This window comes from Paramisgurnus dabryanus, chromosome 1 (assembly GCF_030506205.2).
Source record: "Paramisgurnus dabryanus chromosome 1, PD_genome_1.1, whole genome shotgun sequence".
Taxonomy (NCBI): domain Eukaryota; kingdom Metazoa; phylum Chordata; class Actinopteri; order Cypriniformes; family Cobitidae; genus Paramisgurnus; species Paramisgurnus dabryanus.
In genome coordinates, this window is record NC_133337.1 from 30385933 (window position 1) to 30402188 (window position 16256).

The 16256-nt window shown below is 38.2% G+C and overlaps 1 protein-coding gene across 13 annotated transcripts in view; it reads left to right on the top strand.

The window, feature by feature from the left end:
* The window catches only part of nrcama (neuronal cell adhesion molecule a), a 134443-nt gene extending 119518 nt beyond the window's left edge, over positions 1-14925 (top strand). For 7 of the 13 annotated variants that reach the window (XM_065289810.1, XM_065289813.1, XM_065289816.1 and 4 more), the window contains 15 exons: positions 421-522; positions 607-804; positions 892-962; positions 1045-1270; positions 1351-1466; positions 1615-1819; positions 2322-2444; positions 2886-3062; positions 3690-3725; positions 6061-6129; positions 7279-7401; positions 8328-8483; positions 8901-9032; positions 9400-9478; positions 11146-14925. In XM_065289810.1, the coding sequence (XP_065145882.1) occupies positions 421-522; positions 607-804; positions 892-962; positions 1045-1270; positions 1351-1466; positions 1615-1819; positions 2322-2444; positions 2886-3062; positions 3690-3725; positions 6061-6129; positions 7279-7401; positions 8328-8483; positions 8901-9032; positions 9400-9478; positions 11146-11380 (2048 nt within the window). In that variant the 3' untranslated portion in view covers positions 11381-14925. Of the gene's footprint in view, positions 1-420; positions 523-606; positions 805-891; positions 963-1044; positions 1271-1350; positions 1467-1614; positions 1820-2321; positions 2445-2885; positions 3063-3689; positions 3726-6060; positions 6130-7278; positions 7402-8327; positions 8484-8900; positions 9033-9399; positions 9479-9560; positions 10644-11145 lie in introns of those variants that run through there. The other 6 variants (XM_065289820.1, XM_065289821.1, XM_065289822.1 and 3 more) reach the window with 4 other exon arrangements.
* The last annotated feature ends 1331 nt before the right edge of the window (positions 14926-16256 follow it).

The window sequence follows — 16256 nt, forward strand, 5'->3', positions numbered from 1 at the left end:
GCCCTAGTAAATACACTTTCGGAAGACATGACAGCCAATGAACACTCGGAAAAACTTCCCAGAAAAATGTATCTCACTGCTATGAAGTGGCTTCAACTTAACGTTTCGAACCGGAAGAACGAAATGGTCCAAAAAAGGCGCAAATCACTTTGTAATATAATTTGTGACAGCTATTACTGTTTTTAGTAATGTGCAACACGTTAACATCTCAAGAAATGTTTTGTGGGGCTTCATGACCCTTTAATCACTAAGTCCTAAAAACTGGATTCAAAATCCAAGTGTGCAGTGTGAACAAAGCCGTAATTGTAACTTTTGTTTTATTTTTGCTGTGTGTTGCATGTTTTGTATATCTGGGGCACAACAGCTAGGTTTGTCTGAATGTCTCGTGTCTCATAATGTCTGATTGTCTGTTTTTTCCAGAGCAACCAGACCCTCCTACAGACTTGGAGCTGACGGACCAACGAGAGCGTAGCGTACGGCTGACATGGACCCCTGGAAATGATCATAACAGCCTCATTAAATGTAAGATTATATGTAAAACAATTTAGACTGACAGAAACCCTACAAGAATTGACTATTAATCTTACTCTCTCTGGTTTACCCCAGTGTTCCTCATTCAATATGAAGATTCGCTCCATGAGCCAGGAGTTTGGGTCAATATGACCGAGGTCCCTGGAACCACCACCACGGCCCATCTCGACCTGTCTCCACATGTATATTACTCATTCAGAGTACTGGCACTGAATGATGTGGGTCTAAGTGAACCCAGCAACCCATCCGGACAGTACCGAACCAATCCCGCCAGTGAGTAACCCAAGCGAAAGAAACAATGTGGTCAGTTGAAATGTTTGGATCAAACGTTTGATACAGGTTATGTTCAAAATCTCACAGAGCCTGACATGAATCCATCCGATGTTGAGGTTATTGGCACTTCAAAGGATAGTATGACTGTAACTTGGAAGGTAAATATTTTTGTATTTTTAGCTGACAGACAAAAAGCTGCACTTGCATGACTAAAAAGCCTTTTTTTATGCCTGTTAACAGGAACTGACAGGATCGGAGTCGAACGGTCCGGGTCTACAGTACAAGGTCAGCTGGAGAAAAAAAGATGTGGAGCAGCGCTGGACGTCACTCACTCTGGCCAACGTCTCGCAGTATGTGGTGACGGGAACGCCCACTTTCGAACCCTATGAGGTCACGGTACAAGCGATCAATGACTATGGACCAGGGCCAAGACCAGAGGTAGTGCTGGGATACTCTGGAGAGGACTGTGAGTACATATCATGTAACTGTATATAGCTGATAATCTTCTTATTGGTTATAAATTATATTACGTTTTTGTCATCTCAGCACCTACTGTTGCACCAGAGAATGTGCAAGTTTCGGTTCATAATGGGACACTGGCTGAAGTCCATTGGGATGCCGTTCCTCTTTCAACAGTCCGTGGTCGACTAAAGGGATACAAGGTACACCCATAACACCAAATAAATCTCAAATGTTATATGTCACAGTGTATTTTTTCATCTAAAGCAACTTACATTACATTTGGGCATTCTTGGAATCGAACCTATTGGTGTTGCAAGCATCATGCTTAAGATGTTGTCGATTCTGTAGGTGAGCTACTCGAAGCGGAGAAGTCTCCATAGGCAAGATATCGAGCCTGAGGAGCCACAGGTGATCATCTTCAGTGGAAATGAGACAGTGGGTCGTCTGTCCGACCTCCATCCCTACAGCGAATACACTCTTAACATTAAAGTCTTCAATGGTTACGGAGACGGACCCACCAGCTCCGATCAGCAATTCGAAACTCCAGAAGGAGGTAGAGTCTGTATTGTTTAAACCACACATGTCTTGATAAGTGAAGCCAAAACATTTTGATCGCCCCCTGGTGGCTGGCTACAGCATAGGTCATAAACCCCGCCCTCTCTATGTAAATGAATGGGACGAGAGGCAAACTTAACAATCAAATTACACCTTAAATAAAATTTTCTGAACGATTTAAGTGTTCGCCTTTCTAATACGTCTGGTTTAAGTTGATTATTAGATGGGGTGTAACGTCTTTGTGTGTTTGTGATTGAGTCAAATGGGAAAATGGGCGGGGGCTTGATACTGTGGCTCCACCTCACGATCACTACTGACCAGATTTTTTGCAAGATGCCAGCAGCCATTTTTGAGATATTTTGGCTTTATTTTTTACAATGGAAATGTATGGAGATGCCCACGTCGTCTTTTTTTACAGTCTATGGTTTATACTCACAAATCGACTGTCACATATTATGAGTTTTATTAATCATGAATGATGTTTTGGTTTCTGGGAAAAGTGCCCGGACCTCCTACCGAATTAAAAATCAGAAATCGGGACCTGGACTCATTGATAGTGGAGTGGGCACCGCCTCTGAAAGACAACGGTCATCTCACTGGATACCTGCTCAGATATCAGCCTAGTAAGAAGCGTTTCATAATAAATTGCATCATCTTTCATGGATCTAATGTACATTTACTATTAAATATATGATATGATCATTATCCTTTGACTTATTTACATATAAATATAAATTGAGGGGGGGCTGGGGTGGTCACGGACCTCCTATAAGCATCGAGGGACCCCTGTTTTTTATTAAAATAAAATAGTACATTCATTTTTTATCACGGCGACATTATAATGATGGGGGGAGCGAGCTAGCTAAGGGGACAAACTATAATTCAAACAATATATATAAGCTATCCGACAAGAAGCCCAACACAGCAGCAGTGCCGTGCATTGCACAACCAGTGGAGCAAGTTTGGGGCGAGGATCTATCCAACCACAGTTTTACAACTTTTTCAAAGCTTTTGTTGATGCTAGCAGATGCTAAAACGTGAAAATAACGCTGCTTTCTTTGTAGTCAATGCAACAGATGAACTTGGGCCGCTAAAAGAGCTTCCTCTGCCAGCAAATGAGACCAGCGCAACTCTCGACAACCTCAAGTACAGCACACGCTACAAGATCTACTTGAATGCCATGACGGTCAAGGGCTCGGGACCCACCGTTACTGAAGAGGCTGTTACTGTTATGGATGAAGGTAAGGATCTATACTGTATGTATGACTGCGATTTCTAGGAGTACGGTTACAGTCAGTTATTGTCATTGGAGGCTTTACACAAAAAAGCTGGGTTGTTTTAATCCATTGTTGGGTAAAATATAGACCTACCCAATCTGTTAGCTATCCCAACCTAGAAAATGTGCAATTTTACCCAACTATGAGTTAAAAAACTTTTTAGTACAGGTTGAGTGGACATACTATAAATTGCCAGCACAATGCAACTTGTAAATAGGTTTGTGCTTGAATCACAGTAAGTAATTTTTCTAAATCTGAGTGAATTTATTCCCATTCTGTGTAGCTTGATGACAGGATTGTCTTTAAAATTCATGGTCCTGGAAAAAAAATGTATTGGTTTGCCCCATTTTTGGCTGGGCTACACCACAGGGGTCTTATGTTCCCAGTGTTTCAGCTGCTAAATGCCTTGGTTGCATGGTTGGGTTAACCTGGATTTGATTGGTGCATCGAAATGCATCTTCCACCACCAGCATCATATTTCCTGACGTCCATGACTGGAATACTATTTATAAATAAATGGTTGTCAGATGACATCTACTTACATCTCTTCTACCTTTGTCTCCTTTTGTCTCTCTCTCTCTCTTTCTGAAGCATTAATTCGACATCCCGCAGTAGAGGCGGGTAAAGGTAACACAGATTCAGGCTGATGAGAACGCATGCCGGTCGAGCATCAACTATGAGATTAGAAAAGCCACTGACATAATGCTCAAAATAAACAGATGCATATTACAACTGGGTGATATCTTGATTATTTGTGGTGATAATGCAGTGGATAAAAAATAGTTAATTAGGTTTCCTAGACACGATAGCTTCACAATCCTTCACAATGGCTGCTTGTGATTTAACATATGAGTGATTTTAAGAGTTAAGTTTGTTTCAAATAGATTTTAATGCCTCATTTAGTCATCATCTTACGAAATCTCAGCCTGACATTTGGTCAAGTACACTGCAAAAAATGACTTTCTTACTTTGTATTTCTTGTTGAGCAAAATGACCTAAGAAAATAAGACAAAAAATATCCAATTTTAAGACAAAAAATATCAAATTTTAAAGTTTATCTGTGCATAAACCAGAAAAACAATCTGGCAACGGGGTAAGCAAAACTTTTGTCTTAAACACTTGATTCAGGAAAATATATATTTTTTGCTTGTTTTAAGCACAAATTCACTTAAATGTAATATTTTTGTCTAATGCTGCATTCACACCAGCCGCGGTAGAGGTGTTAAGCGTGAGTGATTTCAATGTTAAGTCAATGTAAAGACACGAATCCGCCTTAAGGGCTCATTATAGTTGTGCGTAGGTCCTACAGCGTAGCAGCGACGGCGTAGGTTCCGCGCCGGTTTTCATTTATACTGTTGCGTAGAACTGACGCGCTGTTAAAAATTTTGCAAGGTGCACGTCAGGCTACGCAGATCTATGCAGAGGCTACAGATAACTTATGGCATAGAGCTTACGCACAACTATAAATTGGGCTTTATACGCGCATCTAGTTTGTGAGAATGACGTGAATTGGGAAACGCGCGTTGAAAAATCTGAACTTTGGCGGAAAAAATGCGCTGCGTTACCAATCAGGAGCTTGCTCTAGTAGTAAAGTGATTACAGGAAGCGAACGGAGTCGCAGAAGCCCCTCCCATGACGCGAATTTCCGCGTGAATGTCTCGATGACTAGAATTTCATTCAAATGAAGCGAGTGCACTCAAAATGTTCAAGCGTCCAACTACGTGCGGTAGACGCGAATTTGAAGCCTCAAAGGCTTCTGGTGTGAACCCGCAGACTTATTTTCTTAGGTTATTTTGCTCATCAAAATTGATTTAATCATTTTTAATATTTGTACCAAAACAAAAAAGACAAAAAAGGAATTTGTTTTGCAGCACATGAAAATGTTTTGTAAATATAGATAAAAACTGCTGACTATGCATTATATTAATGCATATACTGTCAATTTAATTGTTAAAGGGTGCCTCGACTATGAAGACTTGTATGTGTCAATACTTTATATTTGCCTATTACCAAAACCTGTGATAGAAACACATTAAATATTTTCATTACATGTAATCATTACATGTAATACTGATTTTATGCTGTGGAGGCCGCCATTATGCGCATAGTAGTGGATTCTTGGTCGATGATGTGTAATGGGCACCGCGAAATAATACTACAGTTTACTATAGTAAATACTATCTACTATAGTATTTAATGTGAGGGTGTTTTATTCTTCACTCCCACCTTCTTAACTCTCAGATCGTCTTTATTTTGATCATCATTCATTTGTATTGTTCATCGCTTATGTTACTCACCGGTTTATATATAATTTTATAATCTACTGATTAAAGAATTACCATGTTTACCACGATGTAGCGATAATAGTACAGGTTTTAACTGCACCCTTTTGATGTCATATATTGTGATGTAAACTAAATGGCGGCCTCCTAGTGACACGATTTATTTTATGAAATTTTTACTCTTTTAATTTCACATTCATAAAGCCAACCCCAGTGTTAATCTATTACGGCATACATGTGTTAATAGTCAGAGTACCTTTAAATAAATGTCATGCCATTTCAAAGCATTTGATAAATATCACCCAGCTCTAATATGTGTGCATGAAATCCTGTGAAGGAAAAGCTTTACTGCTCCATATCTCATTGATTGGAGAGTCATGTTACACACAGATGCAAATCCCTCCACTGCTTTTATTAGGTGTTAGCTAAAACATCTGTTTATATAGTGAGGACATTAGATATTTTGCAATGTAGAGTAATATCCAAATAAAATACAATGTAAGACAAAGCCAGTTCTCTATGCTTCCTCTCTGCAGTAAATAGATCTCATTGCATCTGTGACCTGCATGTTCCTGCATGCTGTTTACACTATATGAACTGTCTTTTACTGCTGCGTTTTTCCCTCTAATGTTACGTGTCGTTTCATGCTGTACCTTTCACTATTGTGTGTATTCTTTCAGGCTCAACCCCCCTTCCACCTCAACCAACACCCCCTGTCACTCAATCTTTGCAGTCTCCGTTCCACAAGGGTACAAAGCTGGCATCTTTTTCTGTTTACTCAAATGCTATGCCTGTCTCACACTGTGTTTAGCCGGGGACTGTACACATTACACGTTTAAATTAAAAAAGTGAATTTACTCATGTAGTTATGAATCAAATAAATCCTAGTTTAATTTATACAGAGAGATCCAAAAGTCTGAGACTGTATGGAAAATCTGTGATTGAAAACCAAATAATGTAAAATCACTTTAATGTAAAATTCAGATGCAAATCCCACTAAAGTGCAATTTATAATCGTGCGTAGGGTCTACGGTGTAGGCTATGCGTAGGCTGTGCGTAGCCTCGGCAAAATTTTAACAACGCGACCGTTCTGCACGGACCGCAAGCGCTGTGATTAGTCCTCAAGAGCCCCTCCCCTCAGGTAAATCAAAATCTGCGTAACAATTCTTCATAGTCATTTCCACTTGCGACAATAAGAGCAAAAATGGGCAAGTACTTAAACTGCAACAAAAGTCGCTGTCTATTTACCTCCATCACTTCTGGACCTTCTCAAATCATACACAACTGGCATGTAGCACTGCAACTGTGGGTTAGACGCGTGGATACTGCCTACTAGTGGTCTGCATGTGTAATTGCATGTCGACGTGGACGACGATAAAGACGCGGCGTCGAGGCTACGATCTACGCACAACTATAATTAAGTACGTCTGCCATTATTTCAGACTCTTAATGGATTCTGTCAAAAACTGTATATCTGACAGGCCTGAGGGCGGGATTAAGCGGAAGTATTTGAAGAACGTATAGTACGTGTCGAGAGCATTCGGTTAAGATCATTATCTCATTTTTAACGCAGGTGGCTTTTAGTGGCTTTTGCATCTGAACTCTTTAAATACAAACAAGCAGATACAAAATTCTGTACTAATAATCACATTTGTAACATTGACTATAGTTACTCATTTGCGTGCATTTATGCATGTTGTTTATTAAAGGAAATGGACGATTGAACAAATACAGAGAAATCATCATTTGCATTGGAAAAAATTTGTTTTATTCTTTCAATTAGCACACGCTTTTATCAAAAGTGATTTACAAATGCAACAGTGCATTCTCTCTCTCTCTCTCTATGTAAATTTTGGTTTCTAAAATTTGGCAATTTATTGTTTCCTCTGTGTGATCAGCGCCCCCTTCAGGTCGGATGTTTGGGTTCGTGAACTCCTCGGTGGAGGAGGACCATGCCGTGATAAGCTGGGAATACTTGGGGCCAGATAGGAATGTTTATGTGGAATATGTTGTTGATAACAGTAAGATTTTACTCCTTAAAATTTCAACGAACTGTCAGCGAAATTGTCAAAAAAATACAGGGTCCAAAGCTGTCACTGGGGCAGTACCCTTAAAAAGTTCCTAATATGTACCATTTAGCAGTGGTGACTTCTTTTTTGAGGGCGCTCGATGCGAAGTTTGTCACAACGTGTATGTAGTCTGTCATGTGTGTGGTTCGTAATTTTAAAATATGTGTTTTGTGTGTCTTGTCAAAATAAGAGCCTGCTGCAGACGCGTCTAAAGAGTTTATGAAAAAAGAGACGCTTGTGTTTCCCAGATACTTGCATAATCTCATGCGTAATCAGAGTTTACTGTTAAAGGAGTGTCTTGTGTGTATGCGAACTTGAGCGTCTCTTTTATCATAAACGGTTTTGACGCGTGTGCAGCAGGCACTTATTTTGACAAAACACGTGATGCACATGGTTCACATGACGCAACAAACACATATTTTGAAAACACAAGCAACACACGACACTCCAAACACTTATTTTGAATTTGCGTCCCTCGGATGAGCAGTCACGAGCCGCCCGCCACTGCTATTTAGATACAGTATGTATACATTTGGTACCAATATGTACCCCTGAGATACTTATATGCACCCTTTAGGTACTGGCCCAGTGACAGCTGTTTTACATTTTTTTTTACCATTACTTCTAACAGAGTAGTAACATTTGAAAAATGATGATGATACCACTGGGATTTCAGTCCAGAAATTATTATCTGATACCTGGATAAAACTATATCACATTCAAATTTGATAGGTTCCTCAAAAGTAAACAATAACATTATGCAATAAATATATTTAAAAGATTAATAGTTGGTTTTAGGAACAAATGCAAATGTAACAATTTTGCTGCGTACTTGGTTTTTCCATAATCTCTTCCCTTCCACTGGCACCTTTTTCCAGGTAAAGAACCTTGGAAAACCGAATTTGTTAATGGCACTCGGACGTATCAGATTAAAGGTCTAAAGCCCGGGATTTCCTATAGGGTTCGTGTGGTAGCCAAAGACCATTCGGACGCAACGGTCCACAGTACAGAAGAGATGTTGATTACAGTTCCAGGTGAGGAGAGCATGTCTGTAGAATGCCGGAGTCCACCTCACCTGTCAATCACCCATCAAGCCCCGCCCCCGGGCCCTCTTATAGTTTAAGTTTGGACTATTAATGAATTAAGCATGCTTGGCATTTAAGAAATGGTAGATGCATGCTTTTCATATCAGAGGTCTTCATACTGTACATCATTCGAGGATAATGAATGAACGTGACATCATTGGTTGTTTTCCTTTCAGTATCATAAAGGATGAAGACTTCATTTTGGTTTTAATGTCTTCTGTTCGTGAAATACTTTTGGTTTCCATCGATTCTCATTCATTTTTGGGTTCATGATAACATGATGGCTGCCCGATAACCATTAAAATAAAATTTTTTTAAGAGTTTTGTATTTAATTCCTTTCTTTTATTCTCTGTGTGTTTGTGCAGCTATGAGCAGCAAGCAGGTTGATATAGCGACACAGGGCTGGTTCATCGGACTCATGTGTGCCATCGCTTTACTGATCCTGGTGCTACTCATCGTTTGCTTCATTAAGAGGAACAAAGGAGGCAAATATCCAGGTGAATATGAACAAAGGCTATAGCAGGGCTAGTCAACTAATGGACCGTTTTTTACCTTTACACACATGATAAATGACGGCCGATAAACCGGAAGGAGAGTGAGAAAGGGTTTGTGTTACTGATTATTAAATAAATATATTCATAGATTAAAGGCTCTTGCACTGGAATGAGCTTCTCTCATTCATGATGACACAGATTTACGATTAAATTGCATTTCATTAAGACTGCCACTAGGGGGCGAACTTCGACAGTAGCATCTGAATATATTGTACTGTTTAGCCTATAAATCTTTAAAAAAAAGAAAACATGAAGTGCAAATTAAGAATGGTTTATCATAATGAAACGTCATGATTTTTCATTCTCATAGTAAAAGAGAAAGAAGACGCACACCAAGACCCAGAGATCCAACCAATGAAAGAGGATGATGGGACATTTGGTGAATACAGGTGAGATTTATTAAAACGTTAAATCGCTAAATGTTGCTTTGTTTTCACGACTCATTGAAAACTAACTTCTCCTCCTGCTCAGGGACTCAGATCGTAGTTTTTTCATCCCTCTGAAATGAATGTAAAGCTCCTGCAGAAACAGCTTGAGGAAAGCTGGGGGAAAAGGGCTTTTTACAGGGTTCCCATGGATCATGGAATATCATGGACATTTAAAAGTCAGGGAATTTTATATTTATTGGCACTGTTTATTCATTTCACGCATTTTAGACACATTTTTATAAACTCACGGTGTACACTACTGTCACTACATTATTCAGACTCACGGCATCCTGGACATAGGTCATGGAAATTCAGGTTTTTAGTCTGGGAAATGCAGGGAATTTGACATGAATGGGAACCCTTCTGTATATTATGATAACAAACTTTTACCAAAGTTTTGTATTATATGACTGTATAAAAAATATTCAGACACATTGTTATATAAGTCATTTATACATTTAGTTCATTTACATTTCAAGTTTCTGACTGAATTTTTTTATTTTGTTTATCATTAATATTTATTGTCATCATAACTCTTTTTTATTTATTGTTTTGTATTTATGTGTACATGTTTAAATTTTTTTGTCCATATGTTCAATGTCATTTATACTCCAATAATTAAATTATAATTTGGTCTCAACTAATTCAGAACATACTTTCATGAATAATTTATATTTATACGTTTATATAATTGTAAAAAAATTTAATACAATTTTAACTCTTTCCTCCAGCGTTTTTTAACAAATATGGTTAGGTTTCTTAAAAAATACAAAATTTTCAGCAAAAAGCTTTTGATAGAGATCGATCCTCAAAACATACACGGAGTTTGTACTGTTTGCCCTAAAGGAATACTGATGGATTTTATAAGTTGGGTAAGAGCACCACCTGGTGGATAATAGCTGAAATACGGATTGACGGAAAAACTCGTCATTGGCAGGGAAGCGTTTTACTCGTCAATGGCAGGGAAAGAGTTAAATCTGCCAAATCAGAATTGCAATTTACTCATCTCCAAAAAATCTGTTTAAAACTTTGTGTTCAGAGTACATTTGTCTGGTTGTCATAAAGTCATCATGTGTTGTGTATATCACTGTTGTTTTTACTGTAAAGTGATGACATCACTGTCAAACATGTCCGTTTGTCTCATTTGTTTCCTTGTGTGTTTTGATTTTGGGGGGAGATCAGGTCTTTAGAAAGGTAAGAGGGCCATTGCAAGTCCTGCATGTCTAAAATCTCTGTTAGTCACCATAGCCAGATCATCGAACGAACCGTTGTAGCGAACAAACCCGAATCCTGCATTATAATATTGAGGTCTTTCATTTTATTATTATTTTTCTGCATTTGAGAAATCCTCATCTTGACTTGTTTTTCGTATTTTTCTGGTTTTGATAAAGGTGCACTGCATTATGAATGTGTACCCAAACCTTCCTTCCTTCCAGATGCACGTAATATTCAGTAACAATCCATTGACCCCCAATTATAATCTAATCTATATAGGGACTGTCTTGAAAACAGCATGTTCTTGGATTCTTTGGACTGGAATGGAATATTCTCCATACACTAGCTTGTACACTTTTAATTGTTGTATTGTAATATCCTCCCCTCCCCCTTGTGTCTACTCTCTACATCAGTGACACGGAGGACCACAAGCCCCTGAAGGGCAGCCGGACCCCGTCCAACGGCACGGTGAAGAAGGACGACAGCGACGACAGCCTGGTGGATTACGGCGAGGGCGGCGACGGCCAGTTCAACGAGGACGGCTCCTTCATCGGCCAGTACAGCGGCAAGAAGGAAAAAGACACGGCGGAGGGCAACGAGAGCTCGGAGGCTCCCTCGCCGGTCAACGCCATGAACTCTTTTGTGTAACGACCTATAACCTTTGACCCACACCACGCCCTCATCGTCACACCATCGTATGGAGAACAGGCTATCTCTGCTGCACTGTGACCCCACGACATCACAGCGAAAGAATCCCAAACGACACTCCTCATAAGAATGTCAAACAGTTAAAGTAGCAGTGAGGGATGTAGGAGACGAATGCAGTATACGGTATATATGTAAGAGGACTTCTGGACCACAGGACCTTGATCGGTCAAAATGAAGGTCACGTGACATTTAGATGAAATTGCTTGTATAATTTCGGCAAGTATGCACTAGAAAGTTTCGGGACACTTAAGCTACACTTAAAAATATAGAAATATCTTTGCATTAAATAAAATATCAAAGTATAGTTTCATGCAAAGTATTTCACAAAATTTTGTTAAAGTCCCCATGAATAGGGTGAATTTATTAACCGATATTAACTGAGTGAAATGGAATACCACATATGGCAAATTGTGGGCGTGGCTTGTGCTTCATACTGTTAATTGATTGGATATAGAAAAGTGGGCATTTCATTGAAAATATGGAATTCGCACCAGACTGATTCGTCGCTCCTAAATCTGCTTCCTCTAAAAACAAGTGAATAACCGTCTTCTCACTAAATGACGAAAGACGGATGATGTGAACTCCACTGCTTTACTCTCATTGGTAGTCACTCCCGAAAGTTGCTCGTCATTTGCATAAAGTTGAGCTGTTCTTAACTTTGTCGCGTAGCTGGACACGCCCACTTCCTGTGCCAAAAATCTTGGGAAGTCGGCAAGCTTTCACTACGCCATTGCATTATGCACGCAGCAGTTGCAGGGGGCAGGGTTAACAAATGCTCCGCCCACTCCGTCAAACTGACGTCATCAGTTTATGAGCGCACAAGAATAATAAAAAATAATGACCTGCCCGGATAAATTGTTGATAATGAACATTGCAAATTTCCATAAAAAAATAAGAATAGTCAGTTTTTGATTTCATGGGGACTTTAATGCCTAGTCCATATGGACACGGGTATTTTTATGACCGTGATTTTTTTACGCGGTTCAGCCACACGAAAACGCAGTATCACGGCACTGAAACATTTTTGAAAACCCCTGCCAGGGTGAGGATTTTAAGAAATGGCGGTTGCAGTGTTTTCATGTAGACAGTACAACTGGGGTTTTTGCCTTGCGATGTCACTTTTGTTAGGCTTCTGATTGGCCACGATTTGAGTTATATCGCCACCTGCTGGTGTGGAATGACAATGTCTTGACAGTGCTTGAAAGCATGTTTTTGCTTTTTCATGAGGATGGAGATTTCTTTTAAACCGAGCATGTGTAGATGGTATTTTTTTTGGAGGGAAAACTCTGGTTATAAAAAATACCCGTGTTCGTGTGGACTAGGCCTAAGTTGGTATTTGGACAATGGTTGCCAAATGTTAACGTAACACTTTGACACTGAAAAAAATTATTCATGCAATTAACTCAATTTTTAAGGTAAGTGGTTTCAATCAATTTATTTAATCTACATTGAAACAAAAAAATTATAAATAAGTAAAAAACTTTATTTATATGTAGCTTAAATAAATTGATTGCAACCACTTACCTTAAAAAAGTAGTAAATTGAATGAATCATTTTTTTCAGTGTATAGTTAATGTGATGAACTCCATCTGTGGTTACTTTGCTAGGACATTTCTGTGAAATAAAACGACTATAAATTTAGGTAAAACTTGGCTAAGACAAACCTCTAGCTTTGATATTTTGTCATATAATGCAAAAGCATTCCTACACTCAATAAAATGCTGTTTTTTAAACCTAGTGTTGAGTCAGAAAGAGACGAATCCAACTCTATGCTGGGTTGTTTTAACCCATTGTTGGGTCAAATGTATACATTTTCTTGTTTGATTTAACCCAACACCTGAGTTTGTCCCTTTTAAACCCAGATTTTTAAGTGTGGATTAGATGTCCAAATACGCTTTGGGAACTACTGTATAGCAAACTGTGTATCTATGAATATATATAAATTGCACCATGGACTTGCATAGACTGGATTAATACACCTTCAGTGAATGGACCTGAGCTAGCCTTGTGGAGACCGTGAACCTCGTCTGACTGTGCTCACCCGCTTCACAGCTACAGTAATGCCTGTACTGTTGTCAGTGTTCAAATCCGTATTATACACATTAAGGGCACCAATGTCTTTGTGACGTTTGTGACTACCTTTACAAGCTGTACTATTTATCAGAGTAAATCACGGTAAAAATGGGAATCAGGGATGTGGGCTAGCATGTTTTGACACACAGAAACTCTCACACACAAATATTTGCTGTATTTATTTTTTATTTTATGCCCCCTTTTTTCCTTTGAAAAGGTTATATGTTAAGAAGACTTTATGGCTTCATTCACTGTTATTCGAAAGCCCCCAGTCAACCATGTACGTAGCATGCACCCTCTGGTCATCCAAGCCCTCGGTGGGCACGAACATCTCCGAAGTCCTCTGTGGGGTCTCACAGTATGGGATGCATCGAAAGCCTCAGCACGGTTCTTTAGTGCCTTGGTAGAAATGATCATCAACAAATTCCCTTCGCTTTAATTCGACGAGGAAATGATGTCACCTCTTTGTATGGGAACCCAGCCACCACCACAGAACTGCAGATTGATACTGTACAGACTGCTCAAAATACTGCCACTGTTTCCATTCATTGGCACTTTGGAAAGCTCATGGCCTGCGGAAATACACATCTTCGCACATGTACCCATCATGTTCTTGCATGTTAAGCTGTAAATCAGGGCTTCATGAAACACAGTGGTGCTGTCATCGAATATGGCTGGAGTGTGTTGTATGTATGCATTTTATGCAGGCAATGTGTGTGCATGTGTGTCTGAATATGTGTGTGTCCACTGTATATACTTTAGATTGATTTAGCTTTGTCATAACTTGCATCAAGTTTTACTTTGCTTTTTAATGTATAGATATTACATTGATTTGGGTTTAAGATGTGTGGACGAGCCAGGAGTTGAGATACACCTCGCGGCCCGGTACCTACCCAAGACTATCCCAGCAGTCTGTGCACACAAAAGCACTTGCAAAGTGACAACTATCCCTGTTCTTAAATCCAAAAACTGGAACTCAATAAAGTGCGAAAAGGCCAAGTCTTTCACACACAGTGTACCGCCTGATCTCAGATACACTTCAGCTGTTATTCTTTCACTGGCTCTGTTGTTTTATTTTCTATATGGCCAGGCGTTTCTGCATTTTTTGGTTCACAAACCTTTTTTGTAGGAAAATTTAGAAGGGGAATCAAAGAAACGGACACATTCCCAAAGATGAAGGGCAGATTACGCCCATACATGGGTACATGGGTGGGTGCGCAATCTGTTGATGTGTTCGTGTCAGAGGGGGCGACGAAGACTGAAAAGTAGTGTGTGAAATAATATTCTGGTTAATGTTAAAGTTACATGAAAATAAAGCATGAAAGGCTGTGAAATGGTTTACTCTATAATATAATCACAAAAATATTTTGTATATAAAAGAATTAAAAATAAATGTTGGTTTCCGGATTTCACTATAACTGTCTGGTTTGTTTTTTTTTTCAACAGTGTTTCTCATTTTATAAACTTTATTAACTTATTTAAATAAACTTTATATAAAATAAATAATTATATTACATGATAAATTCAATATAAGTGAATTTTCTAAAATATATTTTTGAAGTAAAAATATATTTAATTTTAACCATTGTAATACTGTTTACATTTTCATAAGTTTTTTCCATTTTCTTCTGACATGAGTTTATTTTCTTGGATTGAGATATATATTTTTAAAGCTTTAAAACGTATTTATTTTAAAAATATTTTCATAATATGCAAAAAAAAAAATGATGAAAAATACATTTTTGGTAAACATATTCCAAAATATATTTCAGGAAATATATATTGGCAATTTTTTTGTATATTTTCAAACATATTTTAAAAAATATATTTGTTTTGCCATATGGAATTTTTTTTTATTTTTTTAGGGAATCAAAATCTGATTGGATATAGGCTGAATTATGGACCTAATGAATGCACAGCACTATGGGTAATGGCTTACTCTCCATGAGAGGAGGGCATGGTGCATATACATTATAAAAACCTATGCATTTTAAAATTGCATACTTTATAACGTTGAAGCCTTTAAAAATAATTTAACTTGTTAGGCCAGAAAAAAATGGTCAAAATATGTACCCCAGCTGTCTCTGGGGCAGTACCCTTTAAAAGTTCCCAACATGTACCATTACTAATATGAACTCTTTAGGTGCAAAGGTGTACTTCATAAATAGGCCTCAGTGACAGCTATGGTACATATTTTGACATTTTTTTCTGGCCCAACAAGTTAAATTATTTTTAAAGGCCTCAACGTTATATAGGGCTGTCACAATGAAAAAAAAAAACGTCTAATCGCAATAGTTTGAACTCATCGCGATGATTTCAGATCACCACAATGATTGCCATCTCTTTAAAAAACACAAGGGGGAGCTGCAGCGCCTGTATAAACCTGACCAAATCAGATGGTGCTCCTTAACTGACAGTGTAATGCGAAAACCGTTGCCATTTAATACAGTGGAAAAAAACAGCATTTAAAGAAATGCTGCTTTTTATTTTCAGTTATTTTTCAGAGACTTTATTGTGTTTATTTCTTATGAAGAATTTTCAGTTTTTGAAAGATATATTCATGAAATAATTACTTTTAAATTTGTGTTATGTGTATTAATATTTACTGACAGGTAAGCAAAATATTTAATTTAAATAATCACAACAATGTGTGAAAATTATTTCATGAACAAAATTTTTTTTTATAAAAATTAAATTTCAAAGCAATAAAACAGACAATTAATCGTCATAATCACCACAATTT